This window comes from Ammospiza caudacuta, chromosome 5 (assembly GCF_027887145.1).
Source record: "Ammospiza caudacuta isolate bAmmCau1 chromosome 5, bAmmCau1.pri, whole genome shotgun sequence".
NCBI classification, from domain to species: Eukaryota; Metazoa; Chordata; class Aves; order Passeriformes; family Passerellidae; genus Ammospiza; species Ammospiza caudacuta.
Window position 1 is genome coordinate 53,710,327 of NC_080597.1, and position 23,086 is coordinate 53,733,412.

A 23,086-nucleotide genomic window follows, 5' to 3' on the forward strand; every position below is an offset into this window, starting at 1 on the left:
GCTGAAATAAAAATTAGGTCAGGCTGCCTATGGCTTTGTATAAATGAGTTTTGAAAATCTCCAAGAATGGAGATTCTACAGCTTTAAAAGACTCAGCTCCACTTGTCTTGCCTGGTGTATCTTATGCTTGAGGTCCCCTCCTAGCTCAATGACCCTCTTCTGTACTTCATCCAGCTTGTCAGTACCTCTCTTTTTCTGTGGGGTTCAAAACTTGACACAATTCTCACAATTCAGCTCCACAAGTGCTGACCAGAGAAGAACAATCGCCTTCAATCTACTGGCTTTGCTGCTAAAATGTGTGCAGAGCCTTCATCACTAAAGTGGCATACTGCTGTCTAATTTCACATTATGGTCCAACATGTCAGTCATTTTATTAAGTCTGATATCATCTGAAAGCTCAAGGACAGTGCATCCTCTCCCTTTGTCCAAGCTGTCAAAAGATCTTAAGCAGTATTGGTTCCACTATCATATAAAGATTTGATCTCTGTCCAATCTGGTTTTCACTCATTTTATATACCATCCATCCAGTCCATACCATCTTAGGTTTTTTTCCTTGCTAGGAGAGGTTGTGTTGCAAAACTTGCTAAAACCAAGGCCTGCTTGTCCAATGCTCTCCTTTTTTCTAGAGAGCCAGTCCTGTACTCCTAGAAGGTTGGGCAGGCAAAATACACTCTTGGGAAACCTGTGCTGGCTGTTCCCAGTCGTGTTCTTGTCCTTCCTCTGCCTGGGAGTGCGTCCATGAGGACTTGCTCTATAATCTTCAGAGACACTGAGGGTCAAAAATGAGTTGGTTTTTAAACTCTCTACTCTGCTTACTCTTTTATTCTCCCTGGAGAAGTCTCTGGTGCTGTTTATTGCTGGGAAAAAAAAAACATTTAGATAAGAAAGGCTGACTGAGGATTGTCATAGTGACAACTGACCAAAGTCACAGTTTTATAGAATTGACCTGTAGTGATGGCACCCAAGGGAGATGTCTCCCTAAGCCTAATGTCCTGGTTATTTCCTGACAACTAGCTGGAGAACAGCATTAGTGAAAGGTGGTCTGCATGAACAGGCACCAATTTAACATCTTCTTCTAAATAGAATTAGTTATAGTGGGGTGCTTCTATCAAAACTGTGAGACAACTTTCAAAAATTATAGTCAGCAGCCAAAAGAGCATTACAAGCCATATTGGCAACACTTCCCCCTCGCCCTGTACCCACATTCAAAAATACACACAACTTTACATGCCTCATGATCATATTTTGTGCAGTAATTAAGCAAGCTCAGCATGAAATTAAATGGCAGCTTGCTTCAGTGAATAGTCTGTTCTACCAAACCAAAGTTCTTTTATCTCTTTCTTAATTAGTTTCAGAGGGGAGGAGGGAACTTTTATCACAAGTTTTTCAATCTAACTAATCTAGTGTGACATATTTGGCTTTCATCAAATGACAGTGGGTACCAATTGAAATGTTCTGTTTGGTTTCCCTTGATGACCACAAGATGTTTTTGTAAGAAAATGTTATACACAAGAAAACATTAGGTTTTCTATTTAAAACACAGTCAGGGCACTGTGTGCCACAAATGCCAGTCCTCCTTGTCTTCAGTGCCAGCCTCTCTACATCCCACATCATCACTGTCTTCCTATGCCAAGTATGTGGCCCTTTCAAGTCCCTTGGTGCCCACCATGCCCCAGTCAGAGGGGTCATGACAGACAACTCTCTCCTTCAACACCATGAAGACACCACTTCAGAAGGACTCCCATCTCCTGCCAACATGGAAAGCTGTCAGGGCAGGAGAAATACTGGTGTTTCACTCCTGAGTCTGCTGAAAAGGACAGAGTCCACTTGCTGCCTTCCCCAAAAGCCATTGATCCAGACCTGCAAGCTGGGCTGCTGACAGCTGAGAGCATCCTAGCTGTGGGGAAAACTCCCCCCCCTCCCCCCCAAAAAAAACAACCCCCCAAAAAAACCCCACAGAAAACTAAGCAACAAATAAATAAGAAAAGCATCTTTCTTCAGTTAGCCCAGAGGCCTGGTCTGTTCTGGGGTTGTGATTGTGCACTAAGATGGTGCAGGGACTCTGTGCATTGTTCCAGAGGAGACCTAGGCATGGGCCATGAGAAACAAAAGTATATTTACAAATAGAAATCTTCCACTAGAGAAATGCATAGCACAGTTGAAATTCAATGTGTAACAACTGGCATGCTATACAGCACATCTGAGATCCTGGCTGCATTCTGGCACTTCTGTCTTAAAACTCTGAGTTTAGTAAGTTTAGAGTAGGCAAATTAGTAAGTTTAAAACTTACTAATTTGCCTACTCTATTCTTAAGCCAGTGCAACACTTTCTTTATGCGCCAATCATAAGGAAATCTTCTTGCCTCTTTATAGATCACTCTACTGTCAATCTTTCACATGGCGTAGGAAATCATTACTCTCAAAACTTGGTCCAAAAGACAGCAATATGGAAACTGTGGTATTTTTGAGCAAGCTGATGAGGAACCTCTGCAGCTGCAGTAACTCCTCATTCTTCCCAAGTCAACTTGCTCACTCTGCTTAGGAGCCTCAAAAATGCTTCTGATACCAGTCTCAGAATTTCCATCCCTTATTTAGTTTACTGTTCTTCTGCTTTTGGACTTTTACCCAAGTTATCCCCATCTCTCTAAAAGTTGTGAGGTGGCTGTGCTATCAGGTTGGATTGCAACAGCTACCCAGTACAGCTTGAAGATTACCTTCTCCAGCTTGCATTCAAGGGGATTGCTCACCAAGAAGGGGGTAATACATATTTGAAAAGAGGAAATATTTTTTCTCAGTTCTCACAGGAGCCAGTTTCCTCCTTTTCCTAAAATTGTAGGCAAATTCTGTTGTCCCAAGAAGAGCAAAACCACTGCTAAGTGTTTTGAAACTTTTAATATATTTAGATATCATGGTGAATATAATTGAGACTAAAATATATTAATTGTAACATAATGTTCATAGTAGTAAGTAAAGGCTGCCATCTCTATAACTAGGTAAAGACCACCTTAGGAAATATCAGCTTGGTTTTTTTCCTATTTTTCCATCAGTTTTGGTGGAGAAAAAAATTCTAGGCTTTGATGTAGAAGAAGAGACCAATCAACCACACTCTCCAGGATGATATATTTATCCTGAAGATGGAAGAATTAACTTCAAGTCTTTTGAGGTACATCATCAGAGGAAAGATGTGGCTCACAATCTGCCACAAGTCTCCAAACAAATGAGCAATAAGCATTCATATGCTCCCCAGCCCAGGAATATTTTATTACTTAACACCAAACAGAATGGCTTCAATGAGACAGAAGATAGAGTGCAAAATGGACTTTTATGGCTAGCAATTAAAAAGCATTTACCTGGGGTGTGGCTTTGCCATCAAAATAGGATATTAAGCTGGCTCTCCTATACATTTGTTACAGTTTTCTCAGGGTTCAGTCTCATTCTGAAGCAGATCTAAAACATATGCCAAAATAAGATTATTTTTTGCCCCTCAGAATGGAATTCTTGTTTTCTTTCCAATATACAAGGCTTCACAGTGGTGTCAGCTGTGATGCCTTCCTCCCTTCTCATGGAAAACTCCCAGATCCAGCCCATATAAATAGCCTGTATTAGTCCTTCCCTTCTCCCTTCTTTCCTTCAATCCCACTTAGTATGTCTCTTCTTTCATCTTGAGCTGGGCTGCACATGGGCCAGGCCAGCTCTTAAATAGAGATGCACTCCTGAGCACAAAAGATCCTAAACTTGGCCTTTGGATTCTGCTGTCACAGAATCAGAAGCAATAATTTCTCATCCAAGTCTTGTGAGAGCAGGTTTTCTGGGTAAGAAGTAAAATTTTCATGCCTCATCTTTACCAAGAATTTTTCCTTTTTGGTCTGTGGAACATCATTTTAACAGACTTGTGTATTATTTTAATTAATTACTTCTTCTTGAAAGCTTCATTTCTGCTACCATAACCACTTGCAAAACAAAATGTTTTAGATGCCTTAAGCATGTGGATAATATAATGCCAGTTTTGTGTAAACAACAGTGTTAAATAACGTGTCCTTTCTTAAACAAATTATGCAAAAATCTAAACAGGACCAACAGGATTAATCCCTCAGACATTTAAAATTTCAGAAGTCTGTATGAGCTGTATGAGTGACAGGAGATTTTATCTGTAAAGCTTACCATCCTACTCTGGCCCCTCTGTCAAAGTCACATTTACATGAAATAAGCCTATACATGCATATTGACAGGACAGTGTAAGTTCTCATTAGCCTTTTATTTCACAATTTAGTCTTCATTAAAAATATCTTCCAAGCTTATAACTACTTAACTTTTATGAGATGGTTATGTAATATGAAATTGATTTTTTTTTTCCAAGGGAAATTACATTGATTCAGAAGCTGTTAAAGGTGAGGTGCTAAAAGTTGGAAACAAAAGCTGCGAAAACCTTCTCCTGCAGTCAGAATCAATTCTGTGTACGGTTCCCAGCGATCTCCTGAAATCCAACAGCGAGCTAAATATAGAGGTGAGCCAACTGCACCACACATGAGATATTAATGCCATTTTTATTATTACTCACAGTGTCACTATTGAACCAATAAACTTTAAGCCTAAATAAAATTTAAGCCTAAGCCTTTGCTTACAGAGATATCTCTACCCCTGTTTGTTTGGGATGGAAATTCAAGTAGTATCAGCTATTTTAAAATAAATTTGATTGTCATTGTTGTTATTACCTGTTTGTACAGAGACTTTATGGAGCCTTAGGCACAAAGTAGGACCTGAACTAAGCACAGAAATAAAATTATAGTTATTAATCCAAACACAAGAGGAAACATGTGGGGAAGAATGAGAAGCTATAATGTAGCAGTTTTAGTTTGGAACTCACAAGCCCTTTTTTCAACAAAACATTCTGCTGCAGTCAAGAGGATCAAATCTTTCCTGAAGGTTTTTTTGTTTTCTTTTGGTCTGCATTTTATAATTTCATTTCAATTCTTTTTATAAGAAGAAGACACTTGGGACAAATGATTGAGTCATTGCTTTAAAGGTGGTCTCATTAGAGTCATTCACTGTGCTACTGCAAATTTGAATTGTAGACATACTGATTTATAGAATAAGACATAAATCTTTCAATACATTTGTATTTTTTTAAAGATATGGAAAAATGAAATTGGAATGGGATTTCTTTTAAACTATGAAACTGTACTCTGATTCACTTAGAACAGTGGAGACTTTGCTGGTCATGTAAGTGTGGTTAGGATCAAAGTCTAGGTAAGCTCTTTGAAGCAGGGACATCTATTTTTTCAATGTCTTTATGGCATTCATCTCACAGGATCCTGGGCTCTGAATGATATTCCTATGTGCTACTGCAATCTAAGTAAATAGTAATAATTAATTTGACTTATTAATATGGTAACTAGTAATTTATTTTAATATCAATTTCTTTTTAAAGTAAGTATTAATTTTCTTGGATATATCAGTCAAACTATAAAATCAGATGCAGCTCTCCTTTTGGTGTAGGTCTCCCAGATTTTAAGTGCCTAGTTTCACATAATAATACTTGTGCACAGGTTGCATTCAGTTAATATGTTGTATTTTTACATATCTGACCAGGACTAACATTGAATTCAATTAGTTCTACTCTGTGATATTTTCTTGACTTCTAAGAAACAGATATGTGTGACATTTTTCATGCACAGAAAAGAACAAAACATAAAGGGGTTAAACAAGGTTTCTACTTGTTTACTGGCAAGGAGACTCAGAAATTGCAGTCTGCCCAGTGAAGAAGAAAATTTGCTCTTTTGACGGGCAAATCCATCATTACAGTACCCAGAGGGATGAATTCCACAGGAGGAAGAGAAAAGATGGCCAAATGCATTCCAACTGACTGAGCTAGTGCTGTGTGACCTAAACCAGTTTTTCCCTGTTAGCTGCTTGGTGCTTGTTTGGTTGTTGGTTTTTGGGGTTGGTTTTTTGTTTGGTTTTGTGTCTTTAAACTGTCAGCAAGCTAGAAGCCGGCAAGGGACAGGCTCACGTGACCTTGGGAACTAAAATGCAAGCATGCTGTCAACAAGAGAGTGAGTTTGATGTTACAGCATATTTGTGCCAGAAGGACACACATTAAAGACAGTTGGGCTATTTTTTTTAATGCACATGTCAGCCCATATAGCCATAGGCCCATTCTGTGCAGCATATGAGTAAAAGTAGGAATATAACATTTTGAATTAACATCTGGTAACAGTGGAACCTTGTTATCCAGAGTGCATGTGAGTGCATGCTCTGTGTGTGGTGTATCAAATACAGAGCTGTGTCACTACCAGAGCTCTTAGAGGCGAGAAATGAGTCATAAACATGTAGCTCTGTTTTCATGTACACCAATATAACAATTTCTCCACTCACAGTCTCTTATCGCAGTACAGCATCACAAAATCAAGATTTAATACATATGAGACATATCAGCTCATACTTTAGTACTAATAATCTAGTTCTTACTTGTCTTTGGAAATCATTACACTATTTTTTCTTTGTTATTTCAGTGGAAGCAAGAAGTTTTGTCAACAGTTATTGGAAAAGTGCTGATCCGGCAAGATCAGAATTTCACAGGACTAATTGCTGGAATTCTTTCAACATCAATCTTAATTTTTATCTTTTTGATGGTTTTCTTCTGGAGAAGGAAGAAGAAACAAATTAAAGGTCCATAATAGTCAATCCCATCAAATAATTCTGTTATTATCTTAGATTTTAAAAACTGACATAACTTTGTGCTTTGCTTAAGTGCCATGCATTGCCCTGTTGTAACCTGTCAGCAGAGGTTTCACAATCAAGTCCCAATGTTTAGTTGCATTTCAGTGCTTGGCAAGAGCCTGAGCTGGGTGAAGGGCCACATTATGCCTTAAGCAGAAGGATTTCTGAGGAACTCTGAGCTATTAGGAAAACTTAGTAACTTCTTTTCCCTAATCAGCTTTGGAAGAGGGGATGGGTAAATGACATGCATGGAATCACAAGTACTTCAGCTTCATCCAGGCTGTGCAGGAGTTGTGCAAGACACAGAGTGCTGCAGTCTCCTGGTGTTTTTTTCCCCCAAATCAGGAACTTGGTCAGACTTCTGTTCCTCACTGGCCCCTGTGTCTGGGTTTCCTTCCAGTGGGAGCAGCCACACTATGTAAGGTGGGAGGAGGAGGGTAGCTGGTGTATAACCAAGTCTTGTCCTCATGCACTGTCACAGTCAGACCATGAAGCTGCCCCTAGAGCCTTCAAAGCAGTCTTTGATCTTCCAGTATAGGTAAGAGTGAGTCTTCAACACAAGATTTTTTTCCAGAAAATCTTGCACTGTAAAATAGATCAAGTCCTGCACATCTGCCACAGCAAGAACCTAACCCTCTTCCCAGCAGAGCAGAAAATCTGAATTTAAATAAGTAGATAAATCAATATTGGCATACTGAAAACATGAGGGTTTTCTAATTATTGCTTTCTCCTCCCCCTCCAGATCTGGGAAGTGACCTAGTTCGTTATGATGGCAGAGTGCACACTCCTCACCTGGACAGGCTGGTGAGTGCAAGGAGTGTAAGCCCAACCACAGAAATGGTTTCAAGCGAATCTGTAGACTACAGATCAACTTTTCTAGAAGGTATGACTCTAATTAGGAATCAGTATGGAGGATATTTTACACATCTTGATTTTCATATGTCTTCAAATGACAGCTGTTTTGATCAGTATCCTAATTTCAGTTTCTCATCTGATTTGTCTGCAATTGTGGGCCTCTCACGTATTCACAGGCTTGCTATTTTAACTGAGCTTCTCAGGTGCTTCCCAAGATCAAAGTCCATAGGATTTTTACTTTTACTCAGGTTGAAGGAATAAATAAAATAAAATTAGTAAAAACTCTCTATAAGTATGCTCCACAAGTTATTAGGAGCTAGTGTATATAGTGATTCTGTGTTGTCATAAGATCCATCGCACCATGCCCAAATCCCCTCAGAAAAGGCTGATTTTAATGATAACATCAAGTGGCTGTAGGTTTAGTGTGTCCCAGTGACTTCCTACAGTTATAATAAAGCAGTTCTGTTGGCCTGACATGGTACATGGAGTTTTGTAAACTCATATTCTTTTGTCTGTTAATGCCCCTCCTGTAAAATGGGACATTGTATAATGCAAAAATGTTTACTTTAAAAGTTAAGCTAAAAGGATATGAAGACTGTGACAAATTGAATGGAGGTCCATATGCCATCTGCCATTTTGCCAGTCTCAGGGAATAATCCTGCACCAAATACATTTTTGTGCTGAATAATGTGACCTTAAAGTGGTTATTCTTCAGAAGAGCACTCTGCTACACTTGTCACACCATGCTAAGATCCTTTAACACGTGTGGAGACCATTTTCTGTGATTACCATTAAAGAACCTTTATCTATTAGGAGTTACCACATTATGGTGTGTGAGATATCACAGATAGTTGTTAGTCTTGGTGTAGACATAGTCTTGTACTATTTCAGGTGCTGCTGTATACAACTCAACAGAAATAACTCCAAATCTTTGTTCCACCTTTGCAAGCCCCAATCACAGAGCTATCTGAGACGCAGACCTGCTCCCAGCTTTCCCCTATTATTCTTTAATTGCTGCCACCAGCTTGTACAGGAAGTTTCTTGATTGAAAAATTTCCAAAGGGAAAAAGCCCGTGCTACTGGTTAGAAGGGAAAGTAGTACATGAGACAAAACTATGCAAAGATCCTTGGTGAAAGGCAAATCCACAGTGGTCATGCAGCCACTGTGTACTGGCAAAGTGCAGTGGAGAGTGCATCCAAGAAGGGTGTGTGTTCATCTAATGATCCTGCAGCAATTTGATGTCAATATTATCAAAGAATGAAAGAAAAGAAACATTAGAAAACATGCAGGTTTACATTTCGCAGCTGTAAATATTATTTTGCGGCCATGGCTAGATTATTTTACTGTGCTTATTAAATAGATATTTGCCTTTAGTTACAAATAAACTCATTTGTAAGTTGTAAGAGCTGGTATTTTTGCTCCTAGATAAAATAACAGAGTATTTCTCAGCTCCCAGAGTGATAAAAGCACTTTATAAAAATTCCACAAGTTTTATGCAGGAATAAATAAGGAACATCTGTACAATATTTTTTTTACTTTTTGTAATAAGATATCTGATCATTTATATTAGTAAATTTACTCTCTTTTTTTTTGTTTTTGACCCTGAACTAAATTGAGCTCATCAACTCCACTGAAATCATTCCAGACTCAAATTGATGTAAACTAAACATAGTTCTTTCATTCAGCCACACAAAATGCTAGGGAAAGGGTTTTAAACAAAACTAATTTGAAATACCTGAACAACATGCTGTTGATAAAATCTCAAAATAGATACTCCTGGATTTACTGAAATATTTTAGTTTCTGCTGTATCAGATGGCTCATGTTATTTTCATGAGTAGCACCAACTGTAATATCTTCAGCAGTTACAGGAAATGAATCACCTCTAGGCATTTCCCTGGTTGAATATTTACCATTGGATAAATACAGCTACTCACCAGCACTTTGGAAACCTTCGAGAAGTGTAAAGTTCCCTACCACATTAGAGCATGACAATAATAAAAAGCTTCATGTTTTCAATTGTTCACTACCTCCTCCTCCCATATTGCTGTCATTTTTCTGTTTTAATCTTGTTACTCCCAATTGCTAGAAATGCTATAACCTCTCTTTGGCAAGAAGTGACAAGGCTTCATTCCATCCCCTCAGAAAAGTGCAAGTTTTGCCATTTACTTTCTTAAAAGTAGAGCTGAGACAAGCATAAGTTTCTAGTGACATGGTTTTCCTGGAGGCTGGCAGATAACCAAGGCATATTTTCATTTTCCCTTAGTGACCAAAACTTCCGTAAAGCCAAGCCACTTCCAAACTGATAAAATCAAACCTTTCTTACCAATGCAATAAAACTCTTCATTTTTCAAGGAGAAGTTTGAAATGATTATAACAGTTTCTGTTCATTTTCCAGATCAGTTTCCAAGCATGTCTCAGAATGGATCATGCAGACCTGCCCAGTATCCTCACTCTGACCTCTCCCCGATTCTGTCTAGTGGAGACTCAGATTTAGCCAGTCCACTTCTCCAGACCAATGTCCACATAGACATCAGTGCCTTAAATCCCGACCTGGTCAAAGAAGTGCAGCACGTGGTTATTGGTGCTGACAGTCTGATTGTGCACTTCAATGAAGTCATAGGAAGAGGTGGGTACTGCAACTCTTACATTACAAACTGCTCCTCTTTTTGCACACCCATTCTGAATAAGGGGTCCATACAGAGATTTTTTTTCAAGCTTTTCAGCTCTTATAGCACTGCATACCATGTACTGAATCAAGCGGGGAATGAAGGGGCTCTCCTTTGAAGTCAGTGCATCTGATCAGTTGAGAAGACACCATCAGGAGGAAGGAGTCTGCCAACTAATGAGGCTCTTTTAAACTCATGGACTTGCTGGTTCCCCTACAAGTGCCTCACTCTCACCCTTTTCCAGGCTACAGAAAGCTCAGCCAGGGCTTCTGATCCGTGAGGCTGTGGAATGGGAGTGAATCTGCCACAGGGTATTGTGTGAAACCTAAGGCACACACCTAAATGGCAGGGGATGCTGAGGCAGGAACACAAGTGCCCTCAAACTTGGAGCCTATTGTCTGTCAGGATTGCTACATGACAGGGGAGACTCCTGCAGTCATTAGTGCATACAGTAAAAGTCCCCATGGCCCAGGTGAAATGCCCACACCCCTTTTCCCTCCTCAAGTTTCCACCAGCTCTGAGGAATTTGCTGCTTGTTTCCTCCCAGCAAATGCTCTTCATATCACTTCATTCCTCTCATGCCAGCTGCAGAAATATGTAGCTCCTGATTCACTTCCCCTTAGTTTTGTCCCTGATTTAGCAAGTCTCCTATTTTTCTAAATTTCTCTCATCACTCTTATTCCTCTACATCTTAATAAGCAAGCTCCCTTTACCTTTCACAGCCCAAGCCAGTATTTCTGTTTGGGACATTTTTAAACTCTGTATGACTGAGTACCTATTAGTAACCAAAGTACAAACTGTTTTTCGGTATTTCTACAGATCATGCATGAGAGGTCTCTTGTTTAGTATCAGAATACTGATAAAAAATTGGCTATAAATTATATTCTTAATGCCTCTTCTGCAGGACAAGAGCCACAAATCAAACAAACAGTCAGTGTGTTTCACTTCTATGTATTACACTTCTTCATCCCCTAAGCAAGGGTGGGCCTTTTTCTTTTCTTTTTTGTTTTGGAAAAATCCAAGTAATTTCCCCTTTTTTAAATCTTAAATAATATCTGGAATGACACTGAGATAATTAACCATTTTAAATTTTCTCCCTTCTAACTAGAAATGGGCCAAACCCCAAAATATTTTAGACACACCCAATCCAAGCTTTAGGATTTGTGCCCAGGCTGCAAGCAATCTGTGGTCTGATGGGATTTTAGTTGCTTTTATAAAACAAACTTTGGATTAATTTTACTTCAAGCCAAAAGCAAAGCAAACTGAGCTCTGACCAGAGCTTATGACTGGAACATAGTAAAATTAATCAGATAGTCTTATTCTCTGTAGAGTTCACACTTAAGAAAACAAAATATGCTTTCTAACTGTAAATATTAGTATTTTAAAACTTTCCAGTAAATATTTCATCTGTGAAGGAAGCCACAACTGCACGTACATAACTTGATTTAGAGAAATTAATGTGTGAACCTGGAGCTCAAACTTCCCTGTTTCCCATACTGCTAAACCTGACTTCTCATAGTAAGTTTTGGTAGACAACATCATTTGCTTGGCAGGAAAGCACAGGATTTCTGTGTCCCTGGCAATTCATTTCACTGCTCAGACCATGAGAAAGAAGGCAAATTTTGTTCATCATCTTTTAGTGATATTTTATACTTGGAACTAGGCCACAGAAAAAAACTGCCAAGTGGTGTCATCAGTCTGTGATCAGTAGAGCAACTCCCAAACCATCCACAGCCAGCACATCACCTTTAACATTCAACATTTTCCATGGAGCAGCAAGACCTGAGCCACTGTAATCCCAGAGTGGCTGTCCTTTCCATCAGATGCATCGAGTTTGTACAGTCCAGCGGACCGCTTAGCATGGGCTTGCAGATCAGTGGGAGCCACCAATCCAGTGGTCATGTCTGCTCCTAACTGCTCCCTGTGCCTTCCAGGCATCCTCCTTTGACAGCCATGTCACAGGAGATGGTGGGACTGGGCTGACGTGGGTTTCGTATGCTTAGTCATTGCAAGAACACGAAATATTTGTGGCGCCAGCCTTGTCATTAGTTATACTCTGCATTTAGGTCAAGAAACACCAATTATGCTGCAAGTAGTTTTCATTTTATGTAATGGTGGTTTTATGTAGTGGTGGTTTTATGTAATGATGATTTTATGAATGGTGGTTTTATGTAATGGTCTGATTCCATTTATTTTAATATGTTAGTTAGGAAGTGTATATTACAAATGTTGGGAATTGGATAGAAATGGAGTGTGATCACTTTGTTACAGTATGATTGCTACCCAGTGGAAAATACCAGAAAGCTAATTTTACTTCTTAAAGCTAATATTGGTCATTTTTTTATACAGGACATTTTGGCTGTGTGTACCATGGGACATTGCTGGATAACGATAGCAGGAAAATTCATTGTGCTGTGAAGTCACTGAATAGTGAGTTACATGTTTAATAGTGAGACATTACTATTAATTCCAAAGATAACTGGGGTGAACCAATAAATTCCAGTGAAGTATACATTCACCAACAAAGATCTTTAGTTGCAGCTGAATCAGATTTATCTTTGGAGCAATTCCAATTACTCCAAATTACCACAATATATTGGCATATATTTTTAAATCAAATGAAATTTCCATATATTTCCTCTACAAATAAAACAACTATGGAAAATAAGGGAAAGGTAGTGTTACTTTTTTATTCTACTGAGTACTGAAGATTCGGGTTTGGAGGTTAAACTGCTGAAGAGTGGGCAAAGCTGCTGGAAAACCAGAAAGATAGTATAAAATTTATTTAGGACTTGAGTACTCAAGTGTTATTATTCAATTTTAAATCATTTAACATAAGAAATGGAGAAACAAAATCAACATTACCAACAACCTGTATTTGGTCATTGTAGGAAAACCAATGCACATAACCTCATTTTAATGTGGGAGGTGGAGAGCATGTTTGTAGTCTCTCATTATCACTTTGTTGTGTAGTGACATGCTGTAGAGAAATGAAGTCTAGTTTTTTTCTGTTTCTTTTAATTAACTGACTTTATGACTGGATTTCTCAGGAATTACAGACCTGGAAGAAGTAGCTCAGTTTCTGAAAGAAGGTATAATCATGAAAGATTTCACTCATCCCAATGTTCTGTCACTCCTGGGAATCTGTTTGCCCAATGAAGGATCCCCATTAGTTGTTCTTCCATACATGAAACATGGAGATCTTCGAAACTTCATTAGGAATGAGACTCATGTAAGTACCTGGTGAGGTGTGGAGGGTAATGCAAGTCTGGCCACACCCTGCTCCAACACTTACAGGCTCTCATAATTGCATTACGTCTGCAACTTGCTGCTGTTCCTACACCTTAACCTTTAGCACTTGCTTAGTCTGGCATCGAGCCCAGCCGCAGCAGTGCCACTCCTTCCCCTCCCCCTCAAATTCCTCTCTAGAATGTTTCCCAGAAATTATCAGCAATTCTCATTTCCCATCCATAAGCCTCTTTATAAACAAATGTGTTTATGAGATCTACGTCCAGGGGCTCAATCATCTTCTGGTTAAACTGGCACATCTCTGTTGACTTTAGCACAGCAGTGCCAGTCATCAGCATCTGCTTTTCCAGCTCCTAGGTAAGGGAACTCCATGTGCAGCTCTTGTCACAGTACGTTTATTGTCAATATTTTTTCTTCTTATCTTAAGAAAGAAAAACAGGAGCTGTTATACAAATTATGCATATCCTTTTATCAGCAGTCTTCCCCATTTCCACTGAAAGACTGTAGATTCCTCAAATGTGCCTCTTTGCTTTCTCTCAAGTAGGAGACCACAGATCTTACCTCAGGCAGTGCAAGCCCACTTAACACTGTAGTATTTCACCTATTTCACAGTGTTAGAACAATATAAAGTTACTTCTGAGCCCATGGGATTTTGTCCTTGCTTTTACAGAAATCATCAATAGACAGTACAATTTAAAAAAATAATTTCAACAAATTTTTGGAGGAGTTAAGCTTTGAGAGACTGGGACCCACTCCCATTTGAGCTTCTTTCATTCTACAAGCACCAGGACCCTTGTCTGTAAATAGTGCCATGTTCCTTCCTGAAATAAATAGAATAATGACCGCAGTTGAGCTCCAAGTTCACAGTTATTACCTTCTACTGAGTTACACGCTATCACCCTTAAGTCCACATGTGTGAATTTTTTGTATCATCTGTGATGCTGAAGTTTCAGCATACTGTTCCACTTCTCAGGTCAGGTTATGCTGCGTATGCTGTAAACTCTACTCTTCTGGACACTGTCAGCTCTTTTGTTTTCTTATAGTGTGTTTTCTCACTGGGGGTAAGAAGCTGACCTAAACTTAAACCAGTTTCACTACAAGCACCAACCTTTCTTGATCATTCTGGTGGCAGGAGAGGTGGATAAAACCTAGAGTCACAGCATAAAGCTGTCCAATCCTTAAGCTTCTGCATTAATTTTATCATAAATGTTTGTGTTTTCCAGAATCCAACAGTAAAAGATTTAATTGGATTTGGCCTTCAGGTTGCAAAAGGAATGAAATACCTTGCAAGTAAAAAGTTTGTCCATAGAGATTTGGCAGCAAGAAACTGTATGTAAGTACAAAGGTCTACTTTCAGCCACATTACCACACTCTTCTGTATAAAACAGTGAGATGAGATGAGATAAACTGAAATTTCCAGGATTCTGCTATTTTTTAGTAAAAAGATGGTGGTTTTTTCATTGCTCTACAATTATACTGATGTTTGTCTTGCATGCTGATGAGCTACTCATCTTGCTAAGGGCTCATTTCTAACACATAAGCTCTTTTTGAGTGTGAGAAATAGGAAAGCTGAGGTGAAAGCGTAGCCTCTCAAAATCATTGGTTAGAGTTTAAAAGGCATCTCCTAAGGGAAGTTAAACTGCTGTTGCCTCAACTTGCTGTGCTTCCACCCTGCCTCTTCAGAAGCAGTATGTCTCTGCTGCCACACCTAACCAGGAGGGAGACGAAAACAGGGGAACTCGGTGAGAAAAACAGGAACACAAAGAAACACCAGTGAGACCTCTTGACAATAGTCTTTCATTACATGAGTATGAGCTTGCTTTGGCTCAAACAGGCACACAAATTATTATTCAAAGAATCTTACTAGTGTCTGGGAAGCCAGACAGTTCTGTTCCCACAAAGAAAAACTGATACAGGATTTGCCAATATGATTATGCTGATTTATCACTGATGTTGTGAATTAATGAGGCACAGCCTTAAAGTTTATTTTTAGCACATCATAAACTGGAACTCTGGCTGCAAAAAGGTCATTAACCTGTGACATCAGATGTCTTACTCTTCTTTCAAGGCTGCACACCTGTGCAGCTGAACAGCCTCTGAAAAAGAACATTTTATTGCAGGTATTGGTTTGTTTAAAGAGATGGGAAAAAAAAAAAGCCACAAGCAGATTTTAATATTTCCTAAGAAGAAATGCATTGGGTTTCTGAACAAAAGACCTAGTTCATCTAATCAAAGTCCAAATGGTGGCAATGGGAGCAGCTCTCAGGGTGTCTCACATGACCACTGAATGTACTCCTATAGGGATCAGCACTTCAGAGCCTGGAGAGCTGCAGTCACCAGACTCACTGTCCCCAGAGGCCATGTGCAATCCAACGCTCAGTTCAGGCCCTGCTGCACTGGTGATGTCTATCAGAAAGGAAGCCAGCTGCAAATATAGTCCTCAGGGACTATATACTCTATTCCACTATCCTGGAAGAGGTGCAGGAACCTGCTATGGCATAAACTGTTTCCTGTTGATCCATCAAAGTTCCTTCTACTCCCTTCATCAGATTAAGTTACAACATCAGTAAATACAGCAGATGGTTCTGTCCCATGCACTTACTTCAACAGACCAGAGTTGTCCAGACAGAAACCTCATAAATTCAAGACAAGGAAACGTCATGTGCAGACACAGAAAGCCAGGATCATTTAGCCTAGAGAAGGTTCAAGGGGATCTTATCCCTATGTATAACTGATATGGTGACTTAAAGAAGAGGAAGCCAGGTTCTTCTAAGTGGTTCCCAAGGACAGGCCAAGAGGCAGTGGGCACAAACTGAAACAGAGAAAATTGCCTTTAAACATAGTAACACTTTTATTATACAGATGACTGAACACTGGCCCAGGTTGCCAGAGAGGTAGTGGAGTCCTTATCCTTGTAAATATTCAAAACCCAGCTGGTCATGGTTCTGAGCAACCTGTAGTAGCAGACCATGCTTTGAGTAGGGGAGATTACAGTGAACTAAATGATCTTCAGGGGCCCGTTCCAACCACACCCATTCTGTGACCTTGTGATGCTGTAAGGAAGCCCAAAAAGAAGTGCTTGCCGTGACTAGGTCTGCACCTGTAAAGAAGGATAGGCCTGAAAATGCCCACATCCACACTCTGTCTGTTTGTAACAATGATACCACTTATCAGGACAAATACCAGGCTTAGGAGAAGCGAAGCTAAGGAGGTCTTCTGGTATGGCTGAGCTGGTACCCCAACAGAACTTTTGTTATGCCATAATTTTCTCCCAGAATACACACTAAACTCATCCTTAGTTACAGGAGTACATTATTACATAAAGGCAATCACTGAGATAATGATGGATCCCTCCTTATCAAAACTGAGAGTAAGTAGGAAAGGTGATGCATTAACTTGGAAATAAAAATGAACAGGTTTTAAGGATACAGAAGAAAAAACAGCTGTGGAAGAAATGATGTAGAACTCAATCAGGATGTATAGGCTATTAGCGAAAATCTTTTTATACATAGCAATTGTTTTAAAATAGCTGTAATTCAAATTGTATTATCAAAACAATATCAGTAATTTCCTGAGTTCATTCACTGTGTTAAATGCGTGTCAAATATGCTTTGCTGCACTTTTGTTTCAGTGTTACATTAGTTCATAGATGCCAAATAAAGTACTGCCATCCAAAGTCACAGTCTCAAAAATGCAAGTCAGTCATTATAATCCACCAACATGGTAAATCTTTCCCACTCAGTTGCAAATAATACCTCTTGTCTTTTCTGTAGGTTGGATGAAAAATTCACTGTCAAGGTTGCTGATTTTGGTCTTGCTAGAGATGTCTATGATAAAGAATACTACAGTGTACACAATAAAACAGGAGCTAAACTGCCAGTGAAATGGATGGCTTTAGAAAGTTTACAAACTCAGAAGTTCACAACAAAGTCAGATGTGGTAATGTACAAACATATTTGTATCACCTATTTATTTCTTTTATATTGCCTGAGGCATCTTTCTAGTATTTAATTAATGGAACAGCTCCAAATGAAAACTGATATTTGAATCTAGCTTTTGTTCACATAAGAACAAGAGTCTTTCTACATCCAGAAAGTGTATTTGTCCCAATCACTAAGCAAGAAGTTGTTGACCTGATTATATGTTACTGCTCAGGAAAGAATTAGGAGTTAAACCCTGTTCCAAGGGACACTAAGGACATTCTAAGAAGCCAAGAACCCTGCTATAGGAGGGGCTCAGGAAAGCTTGACAGAACAGGTTAACTTGGAGACTCATAAAAGTCTAGTCTGGCTGCCTACAGTAATCTCAAGTATTACCTGGCCATGTACGAAGAAAAAATTGTTACAATGAAGTCATTGGCTGGATTGCTTTCTATTTTAGCTCTCTTTTCAATCCAGATTCAGATTGACCTGTGATGCACAGAATTTTCACCATGTATATTGTCTTCAGCAGGTATTTACACAGAGTTAGTCAGATCATCAGTTCATGTAAACTGGCAGAGCTCCATTAACCTCAAAAGAAGTCTTGCCAATTTATACCAGCAAAGTAGCAGGCCTATAGGCTTTTATTTTCTTTCATTTACTTAGTTGAGATTCTTTGGCTCGTATTTAAGTGGCTCCTCAAGTCCCTACAGCATTTATTAGCCCACTTAAAAGAAAGCTGAATGCAGTAAAACAACTTTTCAAAGGGAAAATCCATGCAGTTAAATGCTTAAATCTGTCAAACCATCTTCTAAAACAGGAATGTAAAGCCCTCCAACCCTTTAACTTCTTATTTATTTCTTTGTTTTCTTAGTGGTCCTTTGGTGTATTGTTATGGGAACTTATGACACGAGGGGCACCACCTTATCCTGATGTAAATTCTTTTGATATAACTGTTTACTTACTACAAGGAAGAAGGCTGCTGCAACCTGAATACTGCCCTGATCCACTGTAAGTAAATCGTTTGCAAAGACTTCTGCAAATCCTGCTGATTCTTCTGCTATAGTAATTGAGGCTGTGGGAGGAAAGAGAGAGTTGGGTTTTTTCTTTTTATGTGATTTTATAATTGAACACCTCTTCTATTTGAATGGCAGGTATGAAGTCATGCTGAAGTGCTGGCATCCAAAACCTGAGATGCGTCCAGCATTTTCGGAACTTGTTTCAAAAATATCAACAATCTTCTCCACTTTTATTGGGGAACACTATGTTCATGTCAATGCTACTTATGTCAATGTCAAGTCCATTGCTCCATATCCTTCTCTTCTGTCATCACAAGACAACACAGACATGGATGTTGACACATGACGGGTATGTCTGAAATTAAGGAAAATCCATTCTTCATTGTATGAACAAAGAGCAAAACATTTTGTCCACTAGTTTTTACCGCCCAGTCTTTGTGAGAACACTGTTGCACATGTTTATGTTGTTGCCCAAGTTGCACTAGTACAAGGACACAATATCATATTGTTTAAGGATACAGGATTCCATAAACAGTAATTTCCAAGTATTTGGAGAACGCCATCAATTTACCAAATAGAAATGTGGAGTGCTACCCTCCAGAGTTAGTTCCCACAAACTGTCATTAATGTGTGCTCAGACCCAAGAACAAATGCCATGGAAGTAGAATATCAATCAGTATGGCTGGAAGGACTGTTACTGTGCATGTACTTCAGGATAACGAACAGTGCAGAAATGGTTTTCACACAAAAGGCCAAGAAATGCAATGAAAATTACAAGAGTTTAAAATGTATTTTCATCCCACATGGGGAAAACTTCGGATTTTTGAACTACATCAACAAGGTTTCTAAGAACCTAGGAAGCCAAGATAGCCAGCCTCATGGTGTCTTAACAGAAATCAAAATCAAGAAATGGTGTGCAGTAAAATAAGTATAGAAAAGTATGAATGAGTAAGAGCTGGGTGAGGAAGACCAAGACAAAACTGGAACTGAATCTGGCAAGGGATGTAAAGAATAACAGAAAGGGCTTCTACAGGTATGTTAATCAGAAAACTAAGGCCAAAGAAGGTGCTCCCTCTCTGTTAAACAGTGCTAGTGGATGAGGAGAAGTCTGAGTCCTCAGAATTCCCTCAGTCCTCAGACTTTCCTCAGTCTTCAATGGCATCATTTCTTCCCACACCTCTGGAAAGGATGGACAACAGGATGAGGACTGGGGGAACAAAGCCCCTCCCCCTGTAAGTGAAGACCAGGTTCATGACCATCCAGGGAATCTGGATGTGCACAAGTCTATGGGACCTGATGAAATGTATCCCAGAATTCCGAAGGAATTGGCTGATGCACTCACCAAGCTGGTCTCCATGATATTCAAAAAGTCATGGCAGCCAGGGAAAGTCCCAGGTGACTGGAAAAGGGGACCAGTGTATCTATCTTTAAGAAGAGAACAAAGAACAACCCTGGGAACTACCAACCTGTCAGCCTCACCTCTGTGCTTGGGAAGGTCATGGTACAGACCCTCCTAGAAGGCACATGAAGGACAGAGCAGTTCTTCACCAGATTTCAAGACACCAGCACAGCTTCTCCAAGGGCAGGTCCTCCCTGACCAGCCTAGTGGCCTACTAGGATGAAGTGACTACACCAGTGGACAAGGGGAGGTGTACAGATGTCATCTACCTGGGCTTCTCTAAGGTTTTTGTCACAGCCCCCCACAACCTCCTCTCTGAACTGGAGAAAGATGGATTTGATGGGTGGACTATTGGATGGATAAGAAGTTGTTTGGACAGCACATCCAGAGAGTAGAGGTCAATGGCTCAGAGTCCTCATGGCCATCAGTGACAAGTGGTGTCCCTCAGGGGCCAGCACTGGGACCAGTGTTATTTAATATCTTCATTAATGACAAAGACAAAGGGCACGAGTGCACCTTCAGAACATTTGCAGATGACATCAAGCTGGGAGGTGCAGTTGACAAACCTGAAGGATGGGATGCCATCCAGAGGGACCTGGACAAGCTCAAGAAGAGAGCTGGTGGGAATGCCATGAGTTTTAACAGGACCAAGGGCAAGGTGCTGCAGCTTGGTCAGGGCAACCCCTGTATCACCACAGGAATGAACAGATGCAGAGCAGCCCTGCCAAGAAGGACTTGGGGTGCATGAGAGGCTGCACTGAGCAGGCCAAGTGCCCTCCCAGCCCAGAAAGCCAATTGTATCCTGGGCTGCATCATGAGCAGCGTGGCCAGCAGATCAAGGGAGGGGATTCTGCCCCTTCTCCACTCTGGTGAGACCCACCTGGAGTGCTGCATCCAGCTTTGGGGCCCATTACAGGAAGGACATCAATCATCAACCATGATGATTAGAAAGTTGGAGCACCTCTCCAGTGGGGAAAGGCTGGGAGAATTGGAATTGTTTAGCCTGGAAGAGAGAAGGCTTTGGCATGACCTAATTGCAGCCTTCCAGTACCTGAAGGGAGCCTGCAGGAAGGATGGAACAAGACTATTTACAAAGGCATGTAGAGACTGTACAAAGGGGAATGAGTTTAAACTGAAAGACAGAAGGTTTAAATTAGATATTGGGGAAAAATTCTTTACTGTGAAGGTGGTGACACACTGGAACAGGTTGTCCAGGGAAGTTGTGGATGCCCCATCCCTGGAATTTTCAACATTAATCAATATACCCACAGCAGAGGGGCTGGAACTATATGATCTTTAAGGTCCCTTCTAACCTGGGCCATTCTATGATTCTCTGATTCTGTGTCTTACCAGTTCTCTGGTATAGTCAGACGGTACAAAAACAAAGGGAAAATCATCTAGCTTAAAGCATTCCTAGTGTCAACATTATTCCAACATTCAGTCATTTATTTGAGTCAAACAGTCTACAGCAACAGATCTCTTGCTGAAAAATGAAAAGCCTCCATTTCTTTCAATAAACAGTGAATCACTCTGGGAATTAAAACCTGAAGGCTGCTGTCTGGTGAGTCACTTGGTGAGCAGCTGAAGCTCTGCCACCTACCCTTGTGTAGAGCTCCTAACAAAGGTGAGCAAGGAGCAGAGGTGTTGCAGGCTGCCCTGACCTAAAAAGACCCCACCATCACAGGCATATCAGTAACTTCTTCATACCAGCCCTGAAGAGCAAAGACTGATCAAAAGAAGAAATGGCTTCAGGCCCTCTTTACTCTCTTCTTGGATCACACAACCCAGTGAATTATCTACTTTTAATGCTATGTTATGACCAGAGAAACAATTTTGAAAAGAGATAGTAAATAAAACTTATATTCATTAGGGAAGAGTACTATAACTTTAGGGCAAACATCACATGTCATTTCTGTTCCTGTGGAATTCTGTGCATACTACTGTATAGTTTGTTTAGAATAGAATAGAACTGGGTTTGCTGGTGTAAACACATAAAGTATTCTATTTTTATATTAAAAAAAAAGTTTATTTTTAATGACATTTACAAAGTTTGGTTAGGCCACAAAATACTGCACTGTGAACATTTCAGAAAACGTATGTCAATGTACATGATTCATAAACTGTAACAACCTTAAGAAATACTGTGTAAATATTAAAAAGGAAAAGAACTGACTGTAAACACACTCCACCCTAAGTATAATATCTGCATTGCTGCAGGCCAAGCATTTTAAGATCTTCAAAGAGAGGTAATGCAGATAAAGAACTGATATTAGGGAGATATATTGTTCTTTAGGAGACTGTGTTATAACTGAAAGATTTATAATGAGGGCAGAGTGTGCAGGCAAGCTATGAGCAGATAATATTGTATTGTGTTTCATCACCACTTTCATTTCAGAAATGAACTTTCATGTCTGCTGAGAGTGATACTAATTGTAGATTGCTCAAGGACAAAAGGCTTTGCTGCAGGCAAAAAAAATCATCTCTATGGTTGTTAAAACAGCTAAGGAAGTTTATGACACAAAGATTTGGAGAAGTTACTCCAAACTTGTACGTACATGCTTAAGGAACGCTGCAATGTGAAACAGAGGACATTTTTACTATTTATGAACTTTTGCTTAATAAAGTTAATGTTGTGTCTGGGACACCTGTAAGAATATGTGATTCTGGTAAGATTTGATGTTAGTAAGTTCATATATTGGCAAAGAGCTGAATGGTACTTATGTTTATAGTTGTTGTCATGACTGAATAAACATGTTATTAAAATGAATTATTGTAATATGTTAAACTCCTCGTGCTAGAATTACTGCTCACATTCACTGTTAAACTGACAAGTCTGTCCATATGCTTTTTCTGATAAACATGGGAAGAGCAACCTGTGAAACTGTGGGGGAGAGGGGAAAAAACCTCAGAAATCTAAAAATAGAGAGTGCAGCAATAAATCAAACACAAAGTTAGTCAGCCTCCTAGTCATAAATGCGTCAGAGAAAGATACCAAATATTTGTTGTCAACAACTATGGCATAGTTTGTTTGAATAGGAAGCCTCTTGCCTAACCACAGGCTCTACCCATGCAGAGCCTTACAATTCTTGAGTTGGGGTGGCATTTGAAGCTTGGAAATTTGCTATCATAAGGAGTACCTGCGTGATCCAGCAAGGATGCCAGCACTTGTGTTTGGTATCCGAGTCCCTAATCAGTCACAATTCACAAGAAATTTCAATTACCTGAACCTGTGCCCCTCAGGGTCATCCATCCTGCG

The 23,086-nt window shown here is 39.7% G+C and overlaps 1 protein-coding gene across 1 annotated transcript in view; it reads left to right on the forward strand.

Annotated features, from left to right (window-relative positions):
* Window positions 1–22,525, forward strand: part of MET (MET proto-oncogene, receptor tyrosine kinase) — an 89,491-nt gene extending 66,966 nt beyond the window's left edge. The window contains exons 12-21 of the mRNA XM_058804689.1: window positions 4,357–4,503; window positions 6,512–6,668; window positions 7,462–7,602; window positions 9,973–10,203; window positions 12,593–12,673; window positions 13,294–13,475; window positions 14,716–14,825; window positions 17,266–17,431; window positions 18,287–18,423; window positions 18,567–22,525. Of these exons, the coding sequence (XP_058660672.1) occupies window positions 4,357–4,503; window positions 6,512–6,668; window positions 7,462–7,602; window positions 9,973–10,203; window positions 12,593–12,673; window positions 13,294–13,475; window positions 14,716–14,825; window positions 17,266–17,431; window positions 18,287–18,423; window positions 18,567–18,777 (1,563 nt within the window). The 3' untranslated portion in view covers window positions 18,778–22,525. The remainder of the gene's footprint in view (window positions 1–4,356; window positions 4,504–6,511; window positions 6,669–7,461; window positions 7,603–9,972; window positions 10,204–12,592; window positions 12,674–13,293; window positions 13,476–14,715; window positions 14,826–17,265; window positions 17,432–18,286; window positions 18,424–18,566) is intronic.
* Window positions 22,526–23,086: the final 561 nt, after the last annotated feature.